The sequence below is a fragment of the Elgaria multicarinata genome, chromosome 1 (assembly GCF_023053635.1).
Source record: "Elgaria multicarinata webbii isolate HBS135686 ecotype San Diego chromosome 1, rElgMul1.1.pri, whole genome shotgun sequence".
In the NCBI taxonomy this organism is placed as follows: Eukaryota; Metazoa; Chordata; class Lepidosauria; order Squamata; family Anguidae; genus Elgaria; species Elgaria multicarinata.
Window position 1 is genome coordinate 33,296,249 of NC_086171.1, and position 27,609 is coordinate 33,323,857.

Here is a 27,609-nt window from a genome sequence, read left to right on the forward strand (position 1 = left end):
CCGAAGGTTACACTGGGAAACGACGAGCTCAACAGAGGGTGCAGCTTTCAGCGGCAGCCCCGTGTCTCGTATCGCATTTGGTTCCACGCAGTGTTTCCCCCTCCAGGAAGAGTCGGACCATACCTGTCAGAACTGCTAGCATTGTTGTCATAATAGTAGTTTGGGAGGGTTTCCAAATGTACTTTGTGAGTGTCATGATTGAACATCTTGCAAGAAGATACTACCCCCAGCTCTAATAATAAAATACAACCTGCATACAGATCACGCACGCTTGTTTCTCTCAAGCACAGGTATGATGAAAAAGTGGGTCTTCATCTTCTGGATCTCTTTTACAGGTGGTCAGATTTGGAAAGGTGCAATTTGTTCCTTAATGCTTCGTTCCTTTTTTTGACTGTGTGTGTGTGTGTTTTATGGGGAATCAAGCTGACTTTGTTAAACAGAAACACACAAACCCACCCACCCCCAAGAGACTGATAGATGGCTGGCTTTATACACAAGCGCAGCACCGACAACAGATGCTGCGTCAACTTTGCAGAACAGGCCCGCCAACAGATTTGCTATTCCGGAAGGGAAATGAACAGCCGTGCCAAATTTCCCGTCGCTTCCTGATCAAGAGGTGGCAGGTCCCCTAATTCAGCTCAGTGGGATACAGATTGCGCTAAAACTAGGATATATGGACCAAAGTTTCTCTTTCAAAGCTAAGTGGAAGATGGGTTCTTGATTATTAACCCATCTCCCTCTTCACACATTCCTTCGCCCTACTGGAGACCGGGAACTTGGCCTGAATGGACCATAAGCCTCAAGAGTATGTATGGAAATTCTTATCAACCCATTTGCCTTCCCTATGAATGGGGAGTGCCCATAGCTCGGTGATGTCACACATGCTTCACATGGATAAGGGCCCCAGTTCAATGCCCTGACATCCCCAGTTAAACTTGCAGGGTTGAGGAACCTGGAGTCCTCCAGCTGTTGCTGGACTATAAATCTCCTGAACAGTGGCTATACTGGCTGGTGCCAATGGGTGTTGGGAGGCCATCATCATCTGGAGGACCTCAGACATTGGAGATTCACCACGAGAGTCGACAGGTCTGGGCTAGATGAATCAATGGTCTGAATCTGTATAATGCAGCCACGTATGTTCTCTTTTCTCTGATTTGTGCTAATTAGAAAAAAAGGCACTGACTTTCAGCTATAACCCGTAATCGCTCCCAGTGCTAGGGAATGAGGATTTTTTTCTACATTAGGCTTTTAACTCGCCATGTTACTGAGGCTTTTGCATTTGGATTCTTTGTGGGATTAAGATCAGCTGCTTTACATGTGTGTGTGTTTTCTTCTTACAGAGTTTCTTTCTCTGCCTTCCTATATTTTCCATTACACACCCACTAGGTGGCACTGTGGTGTAGCAGATTTGCACAAATACACCAGCGTTTCATATTACCATTCAGGGATACCAAACTTTCCTTGTTGCAGGGAGCTAAAAAGGCTGCAAAGCACAGGAGAAGCCTTGGAAAATGATATCATGTAAAGAAGCCGAAAACTACAATGAAGAAGACTGATACATGAAATCTACTGAATATATCCATTCATATATATTAGGGGTGGAGAATCTTGACTTCAGGGACCCAGTGCAGGCCTGTTGAGGGCCCCATCCAGCCCTTTTCGGTTTACCCAGAGGGCCATGCCCCCTGGCCCCACCCCTTTTAGCCCAACCACCAATCACTTGGTGGCTTCCCAGCTTGTGCAATTTCCCTCTCCCCCCCACCACACACCTATTTAATTTAAGAATGTTAAACTAAAACATGCTGGCATCTTTGGCTTCACAGTCTTTGCCTTTGGCTCCACCAACCACTGGAATGTGACCCCCGAGAACTTTTCCAAAATCCCGACTTTCAGCTGAAAAAAGTCCCCCACCCCTCATATATGTTCTATTGACGAGCCTTCTTCTAATCCAGGAACAATTGTTTGCACCTGAAGGACATATATACATCACAGACGTAAACTACCTTAACCGCTATTCCCACTTTACAGGGAATCTTTTCAGGGATGGGTGGGAATTATGAGTTGCCAACAGAGTCTTCAGCACCTCCATCAAAGAGGGGGAGGCCTGAGACAACCGAAGGGGGATAAAACCTATATATAGAACATATTTAAGAAGAATCAAGCTTAATTCTGCAAGGCTTTAGAAATGGATGGCTTCAGCAAAATTGAGCTGGCTCACAACCAAGGCGCTCTGCTCGAAGTCCAAGATCAAATTAATTTGGCCTCAAGAAGTTTGGGATGGGAGTTGGGAGGGAGGGAGATCGAACACACTTGGGGACCTGGAAAATAAGTTTGCTGGCCTCTAACCTGTGTGCAGTAATCTTTGAAAGAGGATGCTTAGGGCGGTAATCCTCTTATTCCATTGACATAATTAACAAAGGAATTACTGGGTAACACATTTGACCATGAGTGACTTGTAAACCATGGTGGTTGTTTTTTTTTTAAAAAAAAATGGTCTCTGTAGCCTTTTTTAAGACCAGAATTCTGAAGGGCAGTGAAGCCACTCTGAATGCCTCCCCTTAAACACCAAAGGTGAAGAAAGCTATGTGTAATTACAGCCTAATTGTGTGAGTAAGCTCAGCTCACACATAACACTGAAGAAGCTTTCTCTAGATGTTGAACTTTACCAAGATGAGATCAGGGGGCTGGATTATATGTTGAGTACTTAATTTTAATTCTGACAAGCAGCCAGCATGGAAAATAGACCAAATTATTTAGGGCGGTTCCAACCAACAAGGAATTGTGAGGAGCTCCAAAAGGATCTGTCCAAATGGAGAGAATGAGCATCAAAATGGCAAAGTTGTGTCAGCGTAAGCAAGTGCACGTTGGGGCAAAAGATCCCGACCATATCCTGATGGGATCTGAGGTAGCCATGACTGACCAAGGGGTTGTGGTGGACAGGCTCAATGAAAATGTCGACCCAGTGTGCGGCTGCTGTGAAGAAAGCAAATTCCATGTTAGGCATAATAAGGAAAGGAATTGAAAATAAAACTGCCAATAGCTTGATTGGTAACTGGCAAATAGAGGGAGAAAACGTGGAGGCAGTGACAGACTTTGTATTTCTGGGCGCAAAGATTACTGCAGACGCTGACTGCAGCCAGGAAATCAGAAGACGTTTAATTCTTGGGAGGAGAGCAATGACAAATCTTGATAAAATTGTTAAGAGCAGAAACACCACACTGACAACAAAGGTCCGCATAGTTAAAGCAATGGTATTCCCCGTAGTAACCTATGGCTGCGAGAGCTGGACCATAAGGAAAGCTGAGCAAAGGAAGATAGATGCTTTTGAACTGTGGTGTTGGAGGAAAATTCTGAGAGTGCCATGGACTGCAAGAAGATCAAACCAGTCCATACTCCAGGAAATAAAGCCAGACTGCTCACTTGAGGGAATGGTATTAAAGGCAAAACTGAAGTACTTTGGCCACATAATGAGAAGACAGGATACCCTGGAGAAGAGGCTGATGCTAGGGAAAGTGGAAGGCAAAAGGAAGAGGGGCCGACCAAGGGCAAGATGGATGGATGATATTCTGGAGGTGACAGACTTGACCTTGGGGGAGCTAGGGGTGGCAACGGCCAACAGAAAGCTCTGGCGTGGGCTGGTCCATGAAGTCACGAAGAGTCGGAAGCGACTGAACGAATAAACAACAAAAATCATACTCAACTTATTCTAATCTATGGTTTTAGCCACACTTAGACTACTGTGTACAGTTCTGGTCACTGCACCTAAAAACAAAAAAGAAGACACTGTAGAGTTGGAAAAAATGCAGAAAAGGGCAACTAAAATGATCGATGGCTTGGAGCAACTCCCCTATGAGAAAAGGTTACGATCTGGGATTGTTTAGTTTAGGAAGGAGACAAGTAAGGGGAGACATGATAAAGGTGTACAAAATTATGCATGGTGTGGAGAAAGTAGAAAAAGGCATTTTCCTCCCATTTTCATCATACTAGAACCCAATGGGGTCATCCCATGATGCAGATTGGTGGGAGATTCACGACAGATAAAAGGAAGGACTTCTTCACACAGCTGTGGAATTTGGTACCACAAGATGCAGTCATGATGGCTACCAATCAGGATGGCTTTAAAAGTAGATTGGGCAAGTTCCTTGAGGATAAGGCTTATCAATGGCTATTAGTCCGGATGACTGTATGTTACCTCCACTATCAGAGGCAGTATGCCTTTGTACACCAATTGCTGGGGAACATGGGTGGGAAGGTGCTGTTGTATTCGGGTCCTGCTTGTGGTTTTCTGGTCAAGAGCTGGGTGGCCACTGTGCAAACAGATTAGATGGACCTTGGTTTGATCCGGCGTGGCTCTTATGTTTTCATTACAGGATACACAAAATAATGGAAACAATATTTTTTCTTAGTAATACTTAGCATTTATACTAGGGGTAAGGAACCTCAGACCCAGGGACCAAATCCAGCCATGTCCCCTCTCTCATGGCCCTGCCCCTTGCCCACAAGATGCAGTGATGGCCACCAAACAGGATGGCTTTAAAAGTAGATTGGATCACTTGGTGGTTTTCCTGGGTTTTGTGCAGGGTTTTCCCCAGTCTAAAAGGCTGAAATGCCTTTCCTAAGTCTTTGTTACTGGCAGGAAGAGGTTTAAACTACAATATGCAGGCAGTTGTTGAGAGCACCATCGCAAAATGGCCACCGGGGGGGGGGGAGTCCCAAAATTTACTGCTGCAGTAAAACAATCATTTTCATAGAAAGGCCAACTGACAGAGCTTTGAACCCAGCTTCCGCTCCCAAAACCTCCTCCTATTACACTCAAAAGCAAGCCAGTTTCCCCAAATCTCTGAATAAATTATATCAAAATTCACATCTCCCAAACCATTCTCCTCCAAATGTACACACAAAAGCCGTACTCCACACTGCCAACACATAAAACGTCTGTCTCACAATCACCTCACCCCAAGAAAGCACTTCCTCTCTCCATTTCACTCCTGAGTTCTCTCTCACACTTGCACTCACACTCACACACACACACACACACACACACACACACACAGAGAGAGAGAGAGAGAGAGAGAGAGAGAGAGAGAGAGAGAGAGAGAGAGAGAGAGATCTTACCTGGATTTGTTTTTATTACAGTAGTGAATGGGTGCTATTGCCCTCTGGTCTTGCAGGCCTCCCCTGGGCATCTGGTTGGGCACTGTGCAAACAGAATGTTGGATTGGAGAGGCTTCTGGTCGCATCCCATACGGCTCTTATGTCCCAGAGTGCAGGACACTGGAATAATGGGCTCAAGTTACAGGAAGCCCGATTCCATCTGGCCATCAGGAAAAACTTCCTGACTGTTAGAGCAGTACGACAATGGAACCAATTGCCTAGGGAGGTGGTGGGCTCTCCTGCACTAGAGGCCTTCAAGAGGCAGCTGGACAGCCATCTGGTATGCTTTAAGATGGATTCATTCCTGCATTGAGCAGGGGGTTGGACTCAATGGCCTTATAGGCCCCTTCCAACTCTGCTATTCTAGGATTCTTATGTGAGGCTAACCAAGAGCTCTGGCTATGTAATTACATCACAGTACACTACCATCTCTCTGGTTTACGCAACAGTACACCAAAAGTTAACATTCCTTTTCTTTGCAGGATTAACAACTGTGTTGTATTATACTATAAATCTTCCTCTGAGTTTGGATCCAATAACAATTCTTTATTTGCTTTGGCTTCTGGTAAGTTATGCTGCAAAGGTGCAGATAACATTTTGACAAAGCTCGATAAGAAATTAAAATCAGATTAAAACTTATTCCATCATTTCAATTTTAAATAGCAAACTGCGCCTTCTCCGGGGACGTTGTCTGAGCCGGCAAAAAAACTCCAAACATTAAATGATCGAGTTATATTAACTTGTTTACCATCCCTGCTTGCTGGCATTTCTTTTGTTTGAGGAAGCTCAGAGAACGGCACAAAGTGGGATCTTAATATTAGCAGTCCCTTTGCAGGATAATCTCATTCAAGACAGACCAACTGGGCTTGTCACATTGACAAACCCCATGTATAATTAGAGTCGTGTGTACGCCACGTTAATATCCAATTCGGTTCCCCAAAATGCTGAATTTTGCATTCAGCATAAATTATGTAAATGAGGCATATTTGAATAAATATATTCTGGCTCTGCTACTCATAGAAAGGGACAAGCAGCTTTTTCTGAGCACCGAAGATCTCCTCTGGTTTTTGACATCATGCACACCTTCTCAGTTGTAATGACTAAGGACCTTTTTTTTTCCAAAATGAAAGGTAAGATTTTCCTGATGCTGAATCCCCATCCCCAGTATTCTGCACCTTTTCTTTGCTTCCGCAGTGAAGTCACATACTACAAATACAACACTTACTGTCCATACCATGAACTGCTGCAACCCAATGACTCCTTTACCAGTCCCTCAGCATTATGCATGAGCATCCCTTTAAATTATTGTTTGTCCATTGCTAAGGCATTGTGAAATGGGATGGCCAACCAGTCCTTCCATTGGGTGGTGGTGCTTGCAGTGGGACTACAATGTGTGGGATCTTCTATATAAACTACAAAATATTAACACAATACTCTGACAATGGTCTGGTTTTATTTTTGTTTATGGAGCATAAGTAATGTTTCTAATATGCTCATCATCACCACATCTCCCTCCTGTTAAGTCTAGTCATTGGGTGCCATTTTGATGTGGTACTGACATTGTACAGTATGTTAAGCTCATATCAAAGCACATGAAAGTCACTCCGTGTGCAATGCTCATAGCCTCCTCGAGTCCTTAAGCATTACACAAAGACAATGCTGACAATTGTGAAGTGATGTAGCTTGTGCAAGAAATCTAACCATGCCCAGTGTCTGCACATTTCCATCCATCGTTATGTTTCTGGACTACCCACCTCCCTGTCTATCACCAGTCTACACTATGGCCTCAGCTAGACCTACCTGGTCTTGTGCGACGGAGGGGTGAAGATCTCACAATATTTTTATCACTAGATCCCCTGTTTACACATGGCGCGTGACGACCTCGGAGGAAGAGGACGTCATGCCCACCATTTTGTTTTTGTTAAAGAAGAAGAGTGCATGAATGCTTGTGCGCAAAAGTTTTTTTGTTTTAAATAAAGTTTTTTTATTTTAAATATTTTTTCCCGCTCACTCCACCCCACCCCCAATGGACACAGAGCTCTTGAGGAGTTCTGCACCCCATGCGCAGGTCCCAGCTCCTCGCAAGTAACTGCAAGGGGCCAGGACAAACCACAATACCCACACACACACATTCTGCGGTCTCGGGATCAGCCCGAGACCATGGAAAAAGTGGGCTCAAAGGCTAGGGCGAGATCCCGGGGCAAGGGAGGGATCATCCTTCCCTGTTCCTGGGACCCACTGTGCATCATATGGACACTCAGGGATGGTCTCGGGGATGGCCCCAGGATATCGCCCTGTCTAGCCATGGCCTATGTCTTCTAAAACAGAAGCAAAGAGGAGCAACATGGCCTCATTTGTTCAATTCCCAATTCAATTGTCATTCTTGCAAAGATTCCTCAGTAGAAAATGTTTAATCCAGTAACTTAATATGCCTGGCCTCGCTTGTGCTGCATGACAAACCCAAAGCAGAAGGCCTTCAAGATGCTATTGGTGACAATTTTGCAAGAATAATCCAGGAAGGATGTTAACTAGGCAAGATGTTTCCATAGCAATCCTAACACTTCATTTTTATATGAATGCGACAATCTTTGGATCCCTTGTCAATCTTGACTTCAGCTTATTGTAAGCTGTATCAGTTATTTCTGTTCAGTCTGTAAAGTGTTTCGTGATACTCTGAGGGCTGTTGTATCAAAATAAATTGTACTGAATCTATGTTTTGACTCGTTTCTTTAAGCAGGAAAAATCAATTTAATGTAACACTAGGGAAACAAGCCACATGGAAGATGTTCATAACCTGTGTAGCAAGATGCAATTAAAGATTTGCTTGCACGGGATATGAGCGCAAATGGAAACGTACAAAAGTGCCTATCAGAGCCACTTTTAAGTTATGCACTTCAGAATATAGGGTGCATTTTTAAACACAGACAAGTCCTGCTTCAAAAGCTAGCTCGGCCTTCTTCCTGCCAACTGTGGCTTAGGATGGAACTAGATGTTATGACACAGGTTTGCCCCTGAAAAATGGCAGCCCTGTGTATCGTTCTCCAATTCTTCTCTGAAATGTGTATGTATACACAAAATGTGACTGACCTCAAGCTGCAAGGTTCTGTCCTGTGACAGTGAAGAGAAAGTGAACATCACAGTGTGACAGCACATTACTATGTATTTCTAGATGTCACAGGGGAGAAGGAAGGGTAAAAAGACACCCAGTGCTACTATTTTCAGTGGCAGCCCTGTGTCTGTTGTAACATCTAGTTTCATCCTTAATAGCAGAAGAAATTTAGAAAAGGTTGCACTAGATTAAGAAATCAAGAAATCCACGCGTTTTCTTTCACTTAGCCAGGATACTGGGAGAACAAGGAGAGACTTTTGGAAATCATGCCATTTAGAGCTGATTAAAAATGCAAATTCGGAAACTATGCTGAATGATTTAATGGCATTTTCAAATTGCAACAAAGACACACACTGAACATCTAAAAAAACACAAACAATCAATTCACCAGAATATCAGTAAACAAAAAACAAGTGGTTCTACATTGACATACAATACAGGATTTTCTTCTTCCGTTGAGGAAGCCGGTTTTCAAAGACTTAGGCATCAAAATAAGATCCTTCAGATTCTGAAACAGTTACTTTTTTCACCTACAAAAAATATGTGCACTGTTTGAAGAACACGTATACACAGAGAAAGAGACAAACAGACACAGGTCTTTGTGATTTGCCCAGTGATTCAGCCTTCTTTCATAAAATTAAGTCTCAATACTGAAAATATGCAAAAGTCACTTTCCTTCTATGTGAAATGCAGGACATAATTATATCAATACTCTCACAGCAGTTGTTAGAACCCCTGTTTGCTTTGAAATAGAGACCAGAAAAAGTGAAATGTGTCACCAATAACGGTTTTCACCACTACCGTTCGTCAATCATTGGGAGGCATCTCTGTCGCCTCAACACAACACCTAAGATATTGCAGCAGTTAAGAAACTAGCTAGATCCTTACAAAGAAGCCAGGCGTGGCCCATGGCTGAAGTGAGAACAAGCAGGTAGATATATCTCTGCTATGAAAAGTAGCTCCTTTGGTGATATAAAGCTCAGCAATGGTGGACAGTGTCAACTCCATGCTGCTGCGTTATTTCATATGTATTTTAAAAATGTACAACCCCCGATCATGTGGACTGTCCATGACACTAAAGTCCATTGTCCCCACTGAAGGCAAGAAGCCATTAGCCCAAAACATTCATCAGTGAGACCAAAGGCCCTGCAAACTTTTCCCTAATGTAGATCTAAAAGGTTCAGATGCCTAAAGGAGTCTATCGCTCTCAAACGGCACATGAATTCAGCCGAAATGCCTTCCACCCCATTAGCCAGGGAGTACACAGGTAAAAACAGGGTCATTTATAGTGACAAATCTACATGTGCATTAGAGTTCTCTCAGTGGCTCCGGTTTCTCTTGCTGTCCAAACAGAAGAGCTGAGAAGTAAACTGCTTCTCTCCACCCACACTCCAGGTGCTTTGAGGGCAGCCCCAACATTAGAAGCACATGCTACAAAAGGATATAATAAAACACGCACAATACAGCCGTCCGTAACTCATTTGAGTCTTTGCCATGACGTATAGGTGGAGAAAGAACCAGATTGTGTGGGCCTTTAAGATCCCAGCAAGGATTCTCCAAAAGGAAAAGGGGAGAGCAATCTCTCCGGTTGATCCTTCACCTAACTCCCAAGTCAATGTTTGCTTATCAGTATACATTTGATAATCATTGAAAGCCTCAGTCATTTACTTGCCTTCTCTTCTTTCAAGGCTTCCGTTTTTCATAGCTACTTAAGCTCTGGGTCCATACAACCTTTTGCCCTAAATGGTTCACACTAATACATTCTAAATTCTCCATAAACTACCTAAACTCTCATTCATCCACTTCCTTCTAGGATTTTAGCTCTCTCTCTCTCTCTCTCCCTCTGCTCCCAACTTACTCTCTCCTCTACGTACAGAAAGAAACCAGTCAGCCTCTCAACTTCATATTGGGCAGTGCTGTAGAAGACAACCTCAACAACCACAAAAAAAGAGTGACCAAGGAAATGTAATGCAGGGCATTCTATGCGAATTCGTTTTAAACCCATTTTCAGCAACCTACATTACCACTTTGATTACTGTGGCCCTAACCCTGAGATATGGACAGACAGTGAAGAGAAGTGCTTCCTGCCTTCAGCTGAAAAGGCAACATCTATAAAGGAGCCTTAAAATACATCTTCCATATCCTTCTTCGAAACTGCCATAAACTGCACACTTGCAAATATGAATCAAGCACGTCAAGCTGGGCGGCACAATTTGGGAGGAGCAAACCCTATGTAGGATTCTCCTGGGTAAAAGTAAAGAAAAATCTACAGAACTGCATGGAACAAGATCGGGAGCTTTGTTTACGTTCAAAGTGAACATTTCTCATTGTGACTATGTTCTATTGAGTTTGATACAGTTCGAGCTTGAAGTTTGGTATGATTGTCTTCTACTCTTTAAGACTGCACAATGAAATGAGATCCAAAGTGCTTTAGCAAGGTTAAACACTTCAAAGTAGCCCCACATTAATTTTTGAGGTAGCACTCTAAGTTACAATGGCCAGAACCCAGAGAACTATGTTCGGCACCACCAAGAGCTTGGGCCTGCCCAGTGAGATCTCTTGCTGGTTTTGTTTGTTGAACAGCAGCACGTCTCCAACCACCATACCATAATATAAACTGCTGTATGGAAGACCCCTTACTGTCGAAAGCAGCTTGGCATGGATGCTGGACATAAGCCCCCAATCCCTCTTGGGTATGCAGAACATGTATGGTTGTTTGGATCGTGGCCTTTGTATTGTTGGCTCAAAACAGAATTATGATGGGAAAGCTCCCATTTTAAAACACGTTAAACACAGGTGGAGTTGTTGTCGTCGTTTTTAAAAAAACCAAAACAAAGATTTATTCTCTGACTTAAAAGAACAAAATCACAAAAATGTAGCATTGTAAATCCTTCTTAGATACAGGTCTCACATTCTCCAGGAAATGTCATGTGATGCTTGCGGCTTATAACAGCTGCTATAAACTAAAGTGCTTTAAGAACTTGTTCAGTTTCCCATGATAGTAACATTTTATTGTTTGCCATAAGTGAGATTTCGAGTGTTGGCTCAAGTCAATGGGGTAAGAACTAACAAGTTACTTTTTGAAATGTATAAGGATAGTCCCAACATGGCAAACCAGCATTCTATGCCCAAAGCTAAAGTTAGCGTTTGTCTCTTTCCCTAAACCTTGTATTTATTCCAGAAACGAGACTAAATTGGGAGTTGAAATTAATGCATTGGAACCCTCATGTCAGACTTCATATAGATGCAAGAAAATCTCTGCCAGACTTCTAAGTGAAATTCACCCTTCATCTTAAGAGTTTAGCCCTATACTCTCTTTAACCACAAGGCAGATATGTAAAATGATGGGGGAAAGGCAGACTACATATTCTTCACAATAAGTACACAGAATTCACATTTAACTCAGACATAATGCCCTACTGTTCATCTAGGCTGAATAACTTATGAACACTTATATGCTCCATAGGAAAGCTGAACATCCTTCTATTCACCAGTGGATGCCAAGATATAAAAGTTCATACACAAGAACCTAACTTCTTTGAAAAGGTCACATTTTTTTCCTGTACATTTCATGCAACTATGCACAATGTGGTAACAACAGCTGTAACACATCCCCTTTCAAGGCGCACCTTTTACAATGATAGCAGACAAGCTTATAGGAAAGTCTGCCCAAAAGTCCATGGCAACAAAAGTGAAAAGAAAGAAAAGAGGAATTCTTCTAGCATCTCATTTTTCCTGAAGCAAGGCAGGGATGTTGATGTTCCACCCAATAGCCTGGCGATCAAATCCGCAAGTGAACAGATTACATATTGGGTGGTCTTCACTCCACGCTGAGCAACAGACCATTCTTCTATGGCCCTGTAATAGCAGAAAGGACTTCATTAAAATGTGCGTTGGTTTTTCCAGCATTAGGCCCCTATGCACTCCCAAAACCTGATATTTACAAAGATGGATTATGATCCATATCAAGTTTAAGTGAGCAAAGCCCTCACCAGTACCATTGCTAAGATAATCAAGTTGTGTTATGCACAAAGTCAGCAGCCAAAAATAATCCCCAAATAATATCAAGAACACCAATGCCTGCCATTACCTGTAAGTTCACATTTTAAAAGCATAAATATATCATCAAAACAAAAAACCCAATAGAAAGCTTGATCCATCTAAAGTTAAACACTTTCATGTGGGAGGAGGTGATCCAAGCCATTTGGGGCTTTGGACCAGCACTTTGAATTGAGCTCAGAAATTGACAGGGATCCTACGTATTCGCTTTAAAGTGGAAAGACGTGTTTACTACATACAGAGTATAAAGAGAAAAGAAATACAAACACGTTCCGTTCGTAATTGATGACTGCTAAAGACTTTGGAACATCCATTCTCCCGGCAAAGGGCGTTCTTTCTGCCTTTGAATCAGATATCCTGCAATCAATATTCTGAGCCATGCAAATAATGGAGGGGGGGAGCAGTATGCATACTTCTTACAAATAGAACTAAAAATTGTGTTACCTGTCTGTTGCTACGAGGGAGCCGTGCTAATCGCACTCCAGACATGTCAAATAATCTAACCTGCCGGTTGTCATGTGGAAGGGCAATAATTCTTTGGCCGACACAAACATTAATCCTGCACAGAAGAGATAAAAAAAAATAGGTTAGGAAGCCTGACAAATAGGAACTGACAGTTGTTCAAGTTCACTGAAAGTGATTTAATTGGAGGTTTATGTTATACGTATTTCCCACAAATACATATAACTTTATTTTCTACAAAGAAAAAAATAAAAAGACTGGGGTTGTATCCAGATTCTGGCATACGCAACTGGGCTGGTGGAAGCAAAGACCCTACCTTCCCCTCCTCCCCACGGCAGCTCCCCCCTAATCCCTTGCAAAAGCTACACAGAGGGTTGGAAGGCCCCTACTGGTTAAGGGGAGGTGTGTTGTGAGGGAGGGGGATCTCCCCCAAAACAGGAAGAGGGACCTTCCAAGAGCAGTGCCCTTCTACTCACAGAAGGTGGGTCCTGGCTCCAACCCCTAGTTTCTGGTGGAGGTGGTATCATCAAAATCCACATTGTCACAACCACCAGATGTAGCAGTGAAGTGCTTTGTCAAAATCAGAAGACCCACAGCAGGCCAATCTTGCACACACTGGGACTATCCTGGGTCCCCCTAGGATTAGGTAATGCTTCGGAGTGTTATCTAATGTGGCATAAGGAGCTGTGACCGAAGTAAACATTAGCAAAGTCACACACCCAGTTTGTGTGAAATGCCTTAATTGCACAGATGGGATTCTTTGCATCTAGGTCCTTGAGAACAACAGTTACATAAACATGTAGTGTCCCAAGGCAATCCAGGTAAGTGTTTATGCAAATTCACACACACGCAAGAAAACTATCATATCATGCAAACCCTAAAACAAAAACAAAGAACAAGAAAATCTAATTTGCATCAGATTGAAAGGCCAAGATTGCTTTTACTTCGAGGCTCCCAGAATAGCCAAAAACACATGTGGCAGCACTATATCTTGAATATGATTTGGTAGAAAGCAGGGACAAAGTTGTGGACGATGCTTGGCAGCCGTAAGCCATGGGTAGTGTGACATACAAGTTCAATAAAGACAGTCTGCCAAACCCAGAATCCATGTGACCTTCCCCACAAGGAACTTTTAACTGCTTTGCACACGGTACTCCTTTTCTCTCAACAATTCCCTCTTTTAGAAGAGGCTTCCCGTCACGGGCACCGCCATTCTGATATGCTACAATTGTTTATACAGAAATCTGACTTCATCACCAAAATGTAGAGTATCCAATTAGAGCTGTCATTCCAGAATACTGCTGTGCACGCAGAGCATTAATCCCAAAAGATATGGCATCCATATCCTAGTTTGTCCACAGCAAGACATTTCATGAAGCAGAAGCAAGAGCACCAAATTAGTAAGATTCTAGCTAAATCTCAAATTGAGTAGGAATCTGAGTACTAATTTTTGTTCATGAAAATTGAATTAGTGACCTGCTTCACATGATCATCATAGGCTAAACAAGCCACAGTGACTTGTTTAAGCTGCAGTGCATGCTGGGCACGATTTATATAGACCCCCGGCCAGCTGCAGCTTCTTGTGTCAACCTGGCAGCATGGCTTGTTTGATGGGAAAACAACCCTTAAATAATGCAACAGCCCATGGGTTATTTGAGCATTATTTCCCCCTCAAACAAGCCAGGTTTGGGTGACACAAGCTGCAGCCAGGAGGACTTATTATGCAAACCATGCCTGGCTCATGCTGTGGCTTAACCAAACGACCATGTTTAGCCCATGATGATTGTGCAAACCAGCCCACTATCTCCTGCATTTAACCACACGGATTTCTTTGGCTTACCTGTTTACTGCAGAATCTGTGCGAATAGTGGCAATAGGTGATCTCATATTTTTCAAATCCCAAACTTTCACAGTACGGTCATCACTACCTGAAACAACGTTGTCCCCCACAGTGAAGACAGCCGACGTCACGGTGCTTAAGGAGGATGAGGGGAAATCAGAACCCTAGTTAGCACTGTTACCTAAAATGTACTAGTCATTTTAAAGTGCAACAATACTGTTTGGAAGAAAAAAGCAAGCTTTAGATTAAATTTATTTATTACATTTATATACCACCCCATAGCCAAAGCTCTCTGGGCAGTTTACAAAAGTTAAAACAGTAACTACTTTAAAGTATTAAAACTGTAATACTTTAACAGTGGGAATTATACTCATGAAAGCCCAAAGCCTCCCGATATGGTTATATGCTGCTGGGCATCGAAGACAATCAACAGCTCCCTACAGCATGTAGTTTAATACTTATAGCATCCAGGTACATGCTAATAAAGCAATCCGTGTCTCACTCACAAGAAGGGATATAACTTCGTAGCATAGGATGTCAAACCACATATATAAAGAGAAACCCTTCGCCCAAAAGGAAAAAAAGTAGATGATGTTGGTCTGCTAATGTTATAGCAGCTGACTATCCGAATTATTATTTTTGTTTTAAATCTTTGCCGGATTTGAAAGATATCAAGGATCAACAAGGGAGAAAAATATTTAATCCCAATAACTAGGAACACGTTAACCATTATATCTGAAGAGGCAAAGTCCAGAACTGTAAACTGTTTCTTTCATTCCTGCCTATGAAGCCTTTAGCCTGCTTTCACTTATACACCATGCTAACAAAACCATTTCCTTCGTCCCCACCCCACCCCCACCCCGGTTCATTACAGGATGCTTCTCAGCTCAATTTCTATGGATCCCGTTTAATGACCTAGCCTGCATTGCTTGAGGGTCACACACACATCAATTGCTTGGAATTTAGTAATTTTAATTTAAGGTGTCAAGTTGCTCCTGTCACTTCTATTGTACTGTGAGAATTTGATTTCATGTCCTATTCAGCCTACTGATTGAGATTAGTATTACCCAAGTCACAATGGACTAGTATGTGCAAGCCCTCTTAATTTAAATTGACATCAAATTAAAGTCTAATTAGATCCAAACACCACTGTGTCAGTGGTACGAAGTTTTTGAATGCCGTATCAGAGTGCCACTGAGCCGGTCAGGGTAATTATGTGGCACGAACTAAAGGTCGTCGCCTGAGCCTTGTGAGCCCAACGCACAATTACTCATGCCTCTGCATCTGAACTGCTGTGGGGGCACAAGCAATTACGAATGGCCACTGGATCTATGGAAGGACTCCAAAAATCACCACACATTCACAGCAAGGAGAACACTGCGTTCTCCCAAAATATATGCATTAGATACTGAAATATTCATGCAAGCAGAGCGTTTCGCTGTTCCACAACACATGACAATAGATTTGATTCTTTCATCATGCATTAAAATTATTCATCTAGTTAAGATTTAAAAGCGTGTATTTTCAAGCAACCATTCAAAGCCCTCTGCTTTTCAAATTCAGCTCAAAAATTTGAACGCTTTTTTAAGGACGTTTAAATTTGCATCCCAACCAACATCGTAAAGGTGCAGTGCGGGTTGCATGCATTACTATTATTATTTAAAAAGAAGAAAGATAGAAAATGCAAGAAGTTAACTATTTACTGGCTGAGCCCTTATCCTCTAAAATCTAGCTTAAACATGAAGATCCAACATTGCAAAATACTCATATTGTCAAAATAGATTTATGAACCTATAAAACTGACTGGCCTTTTCTGGCCTCCCACCCATGCCTTGGGTGGGAGGCCAGACTTACCAGCCTTTGGTGGCTATTGTGAGAAAACACTTTGTATAATAATAGAAGAAATTATTTCTCAAGGACTGAGTGTTCAACCTTTGAAGCTACACAGAGCCGCTTCCCTATGCTCCTTGCCGAAATAAAAATCTCCTACCAACGTAAAGATGAATAAGTCACAGAGATATTTGTTATTTATCAAATACACATTATTCAGGGACCTGGGCAACACCGGGTGTAGCAAATCCCTGCCGGAAAGGCAGACATTCTAATACATAACAAAATAAAACCAAAAAGGAGGGAAGAGAATGCACAGGAATCATTATAAAACAATGGCTTGGGGTCAGGTTACCGGAGGAACTGTCAGACACTATGAGCCTGCCCATCAGTTAAGATTAGCATTTGAGGCTCTCCTCTCAATTCACTCAGATGAGACAGGTGGATACCCAGGACAAGACCTTTTCAGTGGTGGCACCGAGATTGTAGTATACCCTCACCTGTGGAGATATGCTCAGTCCCTTCTATTTTAGCCTTTAGATCAGCCTTCCTCAACCTGGGGCGTTCCAGATGTGTTGGACTGAGTCATTCTGGGAGTTGTAGTCCAACACATCTGGAGCGCCCCAGGTTGAGGAAGGCTGCTTTAGATGCTTGTTGAAGACTGTGTCCTTTTAGTATGCGATTTTAAATCTCCTGATTTCTCCTTTTAATCTGGGGCTTTCAAAAAAAAACTGCTTTGCTTTTATTATTTCTTTTATTCTGTATGATTTTAATCTTTGTAAGCCACTTTGTATGTTTTTGTAACAGGAAAGCAGGGACGGTGCAACTTTTTGTGAGATGGTGTAAAAAGCTGTTCAAAGAAAGGCAGGCAAGCCTGAAGGGCAGTCAGATATATCCTGGCAATGTGCAAAATGCACATTGGATATGAGAGCTAAACACAAGTCCAGGTAGCAGACATGGCAAATACAGCCACACAACGTAACAGCATATCCTGCAGTAGTGACACTGCCAAGGTGTACAGACATTAAGACCCACTGAAGTGGGAAACGGCAATAAGCAAGCTATTTCACTACTTTAAAAAGAAAAAGTGAAGAAGAAATAATGAAAAGAAAGCAGTAATTACTCCCCCACCCTACCCCTTCACGCCAGGGGCAATTCACAGAGAGACTATTCAAAGGGAAATTACTCACAGATCCCCCAGCCAAGATCAATATGAAGCAATAAAGCGAACCTGCAAAGAGGTAGCGGCTGCATTCAGACACCACAATAGTCAACACTGGGTTAATAGTCAATTCACAGTTGGTTATTTTGTGGGTAATCCATCATGGACTATTTAAAGCATCGGGGGTTATTATGTTGTCTGAACCCAATCACTGTTTCATTCAAAGGGATAGGAGCCCTTAGTAGCCTTTATACTGTTTGTTTGTTTGTTTATTTATTTATTTATTTATTACATTTTTATACCGCCCAATAGCCGAAGCTCTCTGGGCGGTTCACAAAAATTAAAACCACAATAAAACAACCAACAGGTTAAAAGCACAATTACGAAATACAGTATAAAAAGCGCAACCAGGATAAAACCACGCAGCAAAATTGATATAAGATTAAAATACAGAGTTAAAACAGTAAAATTTAAATTTAAGTTAAAATTAAGTGTTAAAATACTGAGTGAATAAAAAGGTCTTCAGCTGGCGACGAAAGCAGTACAGTGTAGGCGCCAGGCGGACCTCTCTGGGGAGCTCGTTCCACAACCGGGGTGCCAGAGCGGAAAAAGCCCTCCTCCTAGTAGCCACCTGCCTCACTTCCTTTGGCAGGGGCTCACGGAGAAGGGCCCCTGTAGATGATCTTAAGGTCCGGGCAGGTACATATGGGAGGAGGCGTTCCTTCAAATACTGTTTTGCCAGTCCCCACCAAACAGGCTGGTACTGCAACTGTATTTTATTACAAGAAAAAAATAACCACAAATAAGGTCTGAAAAAAACAGTAGAGGCATCACAGAGTGGCCAAGTGTCCCTACCTTACAGAGGACATGTCTCTCTTTGGAGGAATCCTCTATTTGAAGGCCTTCCTAGTTTAAGCTTCATTTATTTATTTATTATTTATTTATTTATTTATTTATTACATTTATATACCGCCCCACAGCCGAAGCTCTCTGGGCGGTTTACAACAATTAAAAATAGTAAACATTAAAAGTATACAAAAAAAATTTAAAAATTAAAGATAAAGTGACTGAACTTTGTTCATTTCAGTTGGATGGATGGAATATGAATGTGAACGTTTTTCGATCCCACTTGCCAATTGGGGTCTTCACCATCACTGCCCTCTTCATGCACCTAATAATTAAAACTTTTGCAGTTTTTAAGGATTCACCACACATTTGGCATTCTATATATACTCACACACACAAACCGGCAAGTTCATTAATTTTGTTCACTCACTCCATACACACATCTAAAGCAACCTTTTAACCAGTATGGGCATTTATCAACAGCCTGTGAATTTACATCCTCCACAAATGGCACTTCAAAGCAATGCATTAGGGGAGCACGTTGCTGCACTACACAAAGGATTTTTTTTTTGTTTCATCCCAAGCTGAGTGCAACTTCCCTCTACTCTAATTTGTGGCTTACGCTGACATGAGACTCCCAGATAATTGTTCCTGTGACAAACATTACGGGAGCAAGGCCAACTTTTTTGCTTTCTTTTTTTTTACTTATGAACTAAATTGAGGCTTGAACTCAAAGTTAATGGAAAGTGGAGGCTAAGTAGAGCATTTGGTTCGCGCGCTGGCCTTTTGTTTAGTGGCTTAATGACAACACACAGGCCGTCCAAGGCTCAATCTGTGGTGAATCTGGAGTGTTTAAATAAGGAACTAGGGAGGGAGAGAGTAAATTAACATCCCTCCCCTCTTTCTCTTACTTAACACTGGGTCCTCTTAAAAACAGTAGCCAACTTAAAACTGTGGTTAATATCCCCTCGGCTAAATTAATGAAAAATGTCAACAAAAGATCATTAGACTCTGTGTTAATGGAATGCTAAAAGGCATTAAGCTTTTAATAACTCAAGAGTGGATGACAGGTATCTTTGGGCATTACAAAAAAAAAAAGAAGTTGGCAATGAGGCCCGTCGTCTTATGACACCCTTAAACTGTGGGTCCTCCACAGGGTGTTTTGGTGTGCCACTACCATTCTCTGGGGGGTGGGGGGACTTCAGACTCTGCCAAGCCCCAGCAAAACTCATTTATCTTGTCGTAGCAAGCAGCCGAGCATGTACTTCCAGCTGACAAAGAGTGGCACTTTCTCACCACACACCACTGCCTGATCTGGAACATTCTGCTCCCTCCGTGGGTCTCAATCAACAGAAATACTGTAATGCTAGCACTCCTCATTAGGACTAACAGCTGTCTCCCCAGTCACACAGAGACACAAAACTGTTTTGCATAACAATCTGCTGAAATTTCACACTCACAGGGGGGAAAAAATATGATGCAGAAAATGCTGGACCATGAAATGCTGATGCGGTGTGTGCTGCTTGGAACCGCTTCAGAAAAATTAACCCTGCAGTGCCCATTTCACTCGGGCGGCAGGAGTTTTGAGAGGGGCGGAGTGGGGAAAAACAAACAAATTCATTGCATTCTGGGAAGCAGTATGTTTATTACAATGTTTTTGTATGTTTTGATTTGCATGTTGCCTTGCAACGCTTTATAAATAAATAAAAGGACATTTATTTATGTCCAGCTGGACATCAGGAAAAACTTCCTGACTGTTAGAGCAGTACGACAATGGAATCAGTTACGTAGGGAGGTTGTGGGCTCTCCCACACTAGAGGCCTTCAAGAGGCAGCTGGACAACCATCTGTCAGGGGTGCTTTAGGGTGGGGATTCCTTCATTGAGCAGGGGGTTGGACTCGATGGCCTTGTAGGCCCCTTCCAACTCTGCTATTCTATGATTCTATGAAATGCTTACTACAGGATACGAACAGGTAGATGCAGAAACTGAACTATAATTTAAATCAGTCGCAAGTAAATAAATACAATTTCCCTTAAAACAAAATAAGCTTTTGCATGGTGTAAGCCTTATTGATTAAACAGCATCAACACTAGCAAAGTTAGTGGCAGACATATATAATACTTATTTTCTAAGAAATATTTTTAGCAGCAACAAGGTCTCAAAGGTTCATTCAGGCTCTATTTACAACGCTACTACTATATCATACAGAGTGCGCTACTGTCCAGCAAATGGATACAAACATCAGCACTGCTTTAACTCCCTAAATATCTCCCCCACCCACCCCAATTACCTCCCCAACATTTTGAGGGTGCTGTTCATTTCGTTCACATGGAAAGCCTTTTCATTAAATACTTAAATCAAACTAGAAAAGTATCCATGGCTGTTATCTGTATTTAGTTATTCCCATTTATTTTAAAAACAGAATTCTGCTGTTTCTGTTCTCTTTTTTTCTCCAGACATGGCAATTGGTAATTAAGGTTGCAATCGTAATTAAAGTTACCTGAACGTTATGGAGTATGCTTTGAAATAAGTGGACAAGATCAGAACCTCAGTCTTGTATTACTTTACAATAAACCAGCATACTGGACTAGAAATTAATGTGAGAACGCTTGTCATCCCTTACATATGAAATTCCCTTTTCAGTGAAATTAAGCTTGAATCCTTTAAGCCCTCCCTCTGAATATTTCCTCCAAGGAGCCTTATATTTTCCTCTAAGAAAACTGTAAAAAAAATCTCACACTAGTTCCTATTCCCTAATGTGCAATGAACTGCAATTTACATAAGAACATAGCCTATCAATAGCTGGATTCACACAACATGCTAACCCACCAAGGGTGGCTTGTTGTTGAACCGTGGGTTATCAGGTTGACTGCGCACAGTACGTTTTCTGCAGGGGTGGGTTATCGTGTTGTCTGAATGCAGCGCTTTTTCTGTAGGGTGGGTTATTGTGTTGTTTGAATGCAGCATGTTTTCTACAGGGTCGCTCGTTAACCATGCAGTGTGGCTTGTTAACCATCCTGAAGAGTCCAACAACAAGCCATGAGTTCTCAAAGTGACTTGTTCAAGAAAAATGAACCACCCAGTGGAAAATGCACTGCATTCAGACAACACAATGGCCTGGTTCAGAGGACATTCTGGGCTTTCTGGTTAGCTTAACCATGTTCAGCTGTCGTTAATGCTAACCACATGCGGAATGCTTGCTGACAACACTTTTAACCCTTTTGCTGACAACACTTTTAACCCTTTTGTGGTTAAGTTTTCCTTAGTGAGCCTTAGTGGTTAACGGGGCAGATGGTTAGGTAAAACATGTGTCAGACGACACCGTAAACCATGGCTAAGCATTCCATTAACCATTTTCTGGTTAAGCAGCATGGTTTAGCGTGTTGTCTGAACGGGGTCAAGGACTACTTAGTCATGATGGCTATAGTTTACCTCCAGTATAAGAGGCAGCATGGGCTCTCAATACCATTGAATTAATGTCCTGTTTCTGAGGGCTTTTCATGGGCATCTAGTTGGCTACACTTGGAACAGAACACTGAATTAGATAGGTCTTTGGACTGATCCAGCAGGGCTTTTTTATATTCCTATATTCTGACTCTGAATGTTCTTAATATTGACGTAAAAACTTCTCACCCTCTCCAAGCCCCTACCTTTCTCCTTGTCATCTTCTCCCAAGTTGCTCTGAAAAACGAGCCGTGTGTGCCCCAGTTTCCTATTTTAATTCTGAAGTGCAACATATATTGGTAGAATATGAAAGTTCACTACCGTCACCTCCTTATACTAGGAGTCATTAAGTCACGGAAGCAAACATTTTATAGCTGTGCATATTCCTTCATGCTGATCTTTCTTTTTTCTAGAAGACATAATTTTAAGCCAAGGCCTTTGCAAATTCCTACTGAAACATATTCATATAGCTTTAAAAATTAAACAAAGCCCACGCTGCTGTGTTTTATAGTCCGGTTGGCTAAGCTTGGCATTCTTTATGGAAACCATGTATTCCCTGAATGTTAGAGATTATATTTTTCAGGTTTAAAAACAGAATTAAAGCGCCATCTGCTGGAAAACATCCAGGTTATTCTTTGCCCCCAAATAGTTATTTTTTTTCTTCTCTATTTTACCTCTGCTGTAAAAGTACAGCTTGCAGCTGATAAGATGAACTACTCTTGTATAAGGCTGTAATTAGGAAGATGAAACCCTATCTTCCAAAATTTAGAAAAGAGCACCACTCCACAGAAGAAACAAGAGGAAAGCATCAGACGATCCTACGCAAAAGCGGACATTTAAAGTATCACAGTGGGAATATAAAGTGGAACTGGGCAACATGGGGAGACATATATCAGAAATTCTTAATATAAAAATACAGAAATTCCTTTCGAGAAAAGGGAAATGTCTTTTTTAAATGGTGCTCACCTCTATTTCTTGACGACAGAAGTTACTATTATAGAATTTAATTTTGTCTGAAAGGTCATTATGAAGCTAACAGCTTTTAATTTAAACTAAGAACTGGAGCAGGAAAAACCTTAGGTAACTATTCAACTAAAGTCTAAAGAAGATTCCTTGAATTATGTATTTACTCATTAAATGTATATATTGCTCCAGAGTAAAGCTGATAGTTTACAATAAAATGAAATTATGCACCATGTACAAAAATAAGAAGCAACAAGAATAAAAAACAAGAACGTTAAACCTCCCTGGATGGAACCATATAGCCTATAGATTGTATGGCCACATGGTGGGGGCAGTCGCAAAAGAACTTATTTGGAAGTTCTTAAGGCATGAGAGGGGAGATATATAGAAGGTCTTCCTTCAGGCAGGCATGATCTAGGGTGTATAGGAACTTTAAAGATTAAAAAAAAAATCACTTTGAATGGGGCCTGGAAACAAACGGGTAACCTATGTAGATCTTTTAGGAAATGGATCGTTCCAAATAACTTATATCCTTAATCACATGACAAGCTGGAGAAGTTAAAATTCTTGCTGCTATACTTCGTATCTTAGAAATTTATCAACTGTCTTGAAATGCAGCCCCATGTATAGCACATTACAGAAGCCCCATCTAGAAGCTAGCAGGGCACGGACTACAGAAGTAATTTTCCAATCATCAAATAAATGGAACACAATGCCCTCTAGGTCACAAAGCTGGGTTGAAGAGTTCTCCTTCATGGGGCGTGTGACCTCCCCTAGAGCAGAACCTTCTTTGCCTGAATGTAAGTTTCCACCTATGACTATCACCACTACCTTGTCAAGATTGAATTTCAGTTTATTTCTCCTGTCTAGCCCATTAATGATTCAGATATTATACTGCCTCACTGGGAAGGCAAGATATAAATGATTTCCATTAGCATACTGAAGACATGGTACACCAAATCCCCCCATGACCTCCCACCAGCGGTTTTGTATAGATGTTAAAAAGTGCAATGACAGAATACTCTAAAAAGAATGGAAAAGAACCCATAGAAAAGTACTGCTTAAAGGTTGTTTTTTAAAAAATTGTAAGCAAAATAATAATAATAATAATAATAATAATAATAATAATAATAATAATAATAATAATAGGTCAGTACAGGAGTTTCCAAGAAACCTTCTGAAACTGCCAAGCATAGGTGGGGTGAGATCTCTCTGGTCACCTATTGCAACAGAGACGGACCTTCCTCAACAAGTACAGAGTTACATGGCAAGAGCTCCTTCCATGACACCTTGCCAAACAGGCTTACTTGATCAACCTTTGACAAACTGAGAGATCACAGTAATGACCTCCCCTTACAACAGCACCAATCAGTGAAATTTGAGCAGTCACACACTCAGTGAATGATGTAGGAGCCTCAACACTGCTGAAGCAAAATGCAACTAGACTGTCAGTGGAAGCCCCATTTAAGCTCATCTGAGCTTTCTAAAGAAAGACCAGGATTATGTTAATAAATGAACCTTCCCACTTATGTTGTTGTGGATTCAGAGCATGCTGAGAGTCAGTGGGCTGATCCTATAGCTTTCCATAGGCTTCATGCTTCTAAAAGTTACCTGCTTCATGGAGTTTGAATGATAGAGGGCTTGATGCCTCTACTGCCTTTACTTTTAGCCCCTTCCAACAGCTCTATCATGAATGAGCACTAACAACTCATCTGACTTTTAACCTTAATTAATCATTATAACTATGAATGATTCTTATAGGGCTTTAGCAGGCAAGAAAATCCTCAAGAAAATCTTCCAGTTAAAATTTTAGATTTAAACTTTACATGGGGAGAATCACTATGGACTTTAATGAGAATATTTAATATGCTTAAGTCTGCCTGGTATATGGTAGCCTGATCTTAAGCCCCAGAACATGCTGCAACTTTTAAGAGTCTCAACTTATCCTTTTGAAATGAAATCGATCCATTGTGATGACCTAGAGTTATAAGCAATAAAACTAAACTTAAATAAATCCACGTAGTTCTGTTCCAGTTGCTTCAACCAGATGAACAACCAAAATCCAGAGAAAAGCACCTTTATTGCAGCAGCAGATTATGGAATCTTTCCCTGATCCTGGTTAGTTTACATAACCCTGAAAATAGTCCAGAAAACCCTGTTCTTGCACAGGTCTGGAGTATTTCTAAGGTCAACCAGATCTGAGCACTCCTAGCTTCTACTAAAAAACCTTAGATTCTCTCGCTACACAAGGTTTATCTGCATTCAGACGCGTAGCAGAGCTAGTCTGCTGCAGCAAAAACAATAAAGAATTTTGCGGTATGCCAGAAAGACTAACAAATTTGTTATGGCATAAGATTTTGTGAACTAGACTGCACTTCATCAAACACATGGAGTGGAATCCTCAGTTGACTGATATAAATACACATGGGTCTTAAGGAAAAGTACAAGCCCTGAAAGGACAGGGCTGCTCCAATAGACTTCAAGATGCAAGGTGGAGCAGGGGGTTGGACTCAATGGCCTTATAGGCCTCCCTTCCAACTCTACTATTCTATGATTCTATGCAATGGAAGCTACTGCTGGAAAACCCACTGCCAGTCTAGTCCACGGTGCACTATAGATGCAGTATTCTAAAAACCCTTATTTAAAATTTATGCAGCCTCCCAAAAATCCCATTTCGATGTAACTAGAAGAAGGCCATGTCTTATCTTGTTCTTCCTTGGCACTGACTACTTTTTAATTGGGATGGGAAGGAGGGAAGGGATTTCTGAGAAGTTCCCAAAATAAAAGTGATCACTGTCGAAATCGAAGAAGAGAAATTCTGTGGCACAAGTAGCCCAACACAACTCCCCCTTAAAAACCCTAGGAAACAGCTGTCACTTACTCTGTATGGCCCTGAAAGACATTCACAGAATGGATAGAAGGGTCTCTGAAATCCCACAGACGGAAGGTTGTGTCGCGTGACGATGTCACCACAAGACGCTGAGTGGGATGTGTGCAACAATGTGTAAGTTCCTGGTCATGTCCTACAACCACAGATGAAAACATTAAGGCCCTGAGAATGCAAGACAGTTCATTTCCACAGACACTGAGAATGAAAACAGCAGAGAGAGAGAGAATAATTTCATTTTGATGGTCATCAAGCTGGCCCCAGGAAGGCAGAACCTGCCTGGGTGAATAAAAATGGTGCCCCCCACCCCACCCCTACCGCGAGCCATACTCCCTTTCCCAGGTCCTGGCCACCATTAACAACATAGATTAGCCTCCTGATTTTGTTTAGAAACATACATCCAAGAAGTGTATGGATCCAACTTTTTACCATTCCACAATCCTGATGGTGAGCACAACTTCCCTTCCAAAGATCTGCTCAGCACCAAAATGAGCATTGTGCACAGCCTAACTCCTTGATTAAACATGCAGAGAAGGGAAAGTGCAAAGACACTCTGAAAGGGGGGGAGGGATATCGATCGGCTCAAAAGCTGCTAAACTGTCTTTGTGCACCTCCTTCAGAAGAGCAGGGGGCAGCCTGCTCTCTTCCAGACATTTACATATCTGAAGCAGACACGCCAGGAAGAGTTGAACCCAAAGCAGCTACTTTCTGTGCCTCAGTAATTGGAAAGCTGCGACCAGAAATGTTACTCCAAATCTTCAGCTCTATGAACATTTAATTCTCTGTCGGTACCCCCCGCCCCCCTCCAATTGTCTGTCAAAGCAGACTGGCCTAAAATGTAAAGGACCATGCTTAGGACTGCAAAATCAGAGGGCTGTAAGATCTATAAATCATCTAGTTAATCCCTCTGCTTTAGGCATTCCACACTGTAGTTGAATGTCCTGGCAATTAACAAACTACCACCAGGACATTGCTGTTAAAGGAGAGCAAAAGAAAATGAAGGCATAGTCGCAAATAAAGACAAGCACACAACTGATATAGTTGAACCGCTAGCCTCTAAGGTTTAGGCACAAGTCTTATATACGTTTTATTACTTATTTACAAATGCTGCATTTCTTATGTCTACTTAATGGAAGTCTTCAATTGCACACTTGAGGACAACCCACAGATTGGTCCGGCATCGTGATACCGTAAGCAGAGGCGACTGCTTGCGGATTGGGACTTTCGCACCTTCTTTTCTCCCTGCTGTACCCCTTCTCCATGAGCCCAACACATGCCAGGGGACTCTCCAGAGCGAGTCTGGGGCACGCATGGGGGCTGCAGGGGGGGGGGGGGAGAGGAGAAGATGCAACCACATAGCCTCTGCTTACGCTGTCGTGATGCTGGATCCAATCCTATGACATGCTCAGCTGCTACAGCTAATACAGGGTGTGGAAAATAGCTATGTAAGAAAGCTAAAACAAACTAAATGACAGGAGTGGCCTGGAACCAATCAGCATAAGAAACAAGCCAAAGATAAAAAAAAAAATCCGTATGAAAAGATACCTGTCAGAGAGTGCACAAGTTCAGAGGTCTCCACATCGTATAGATTTGCTGTCCTATCCCATGAAGCTGTCACAGCTTGCTTCCCTCCAACCAGCCAATCAGCTGCTATGACTACACCTTGATGGCTTTTTAGGGAGGTTAAAGGAGCCCGGATGGTGGGACAATCACTGGAACCATCTCCATCGCCATCAGGTTCATCTTTGTCAGAGAACTCGACTTCATCTTCTCCAGACATTTGCTGTTAATTTTGAGAATACTGAATATGCATTAAACCCGCCAAGTTGAACGTGGCTTCCAGCAGTGTTGG

The 27,609-nt window shown here is 42.0% G+C and overlaps 1 protein-coding gene across 3 annotated transcripts in view; it reads right to left on the minus strand.

Annotated features, from left to right (window-relative positions):
- Positions 1-8,565: 8,565 nt before the first annotated feature.
- Positions 8,566-27,609, minus strand: part of WDR37 (WD repeat domain 37) — a 54,714-nt gene continuing 35,670 nt past the window's right edge. For all 3 annotated transcript variants that reach the window (XM_063125712.1, XM_063125697.1, XM_063125704.1), the window contains 5 exons: positions 27,303-27,540; positions 25,752-25,893; positions 14,625-14,759; positions 12,767-12,881; positions 8,566-12,121 (listed from right to left, as the gene is read on the minus strand). In XM_063125712.1, coding sequence (XP_062981782.1) covers positions 11,990-12,121; positions 12,767-12,881; positions 14,625-14,759; positions 25,752-25,893; positions 27,303-27,540 — 762 coding nt within the window. In that variant the 3' untranslated portion in view covers positions 8,566-11,989. The remainder of the gene's footprint in view (positions 12,122-12,766; positions 12,882-14,624; positions 14,760-25,751; positions 25,894-27,302; positions 27,541-27,609) is intronic.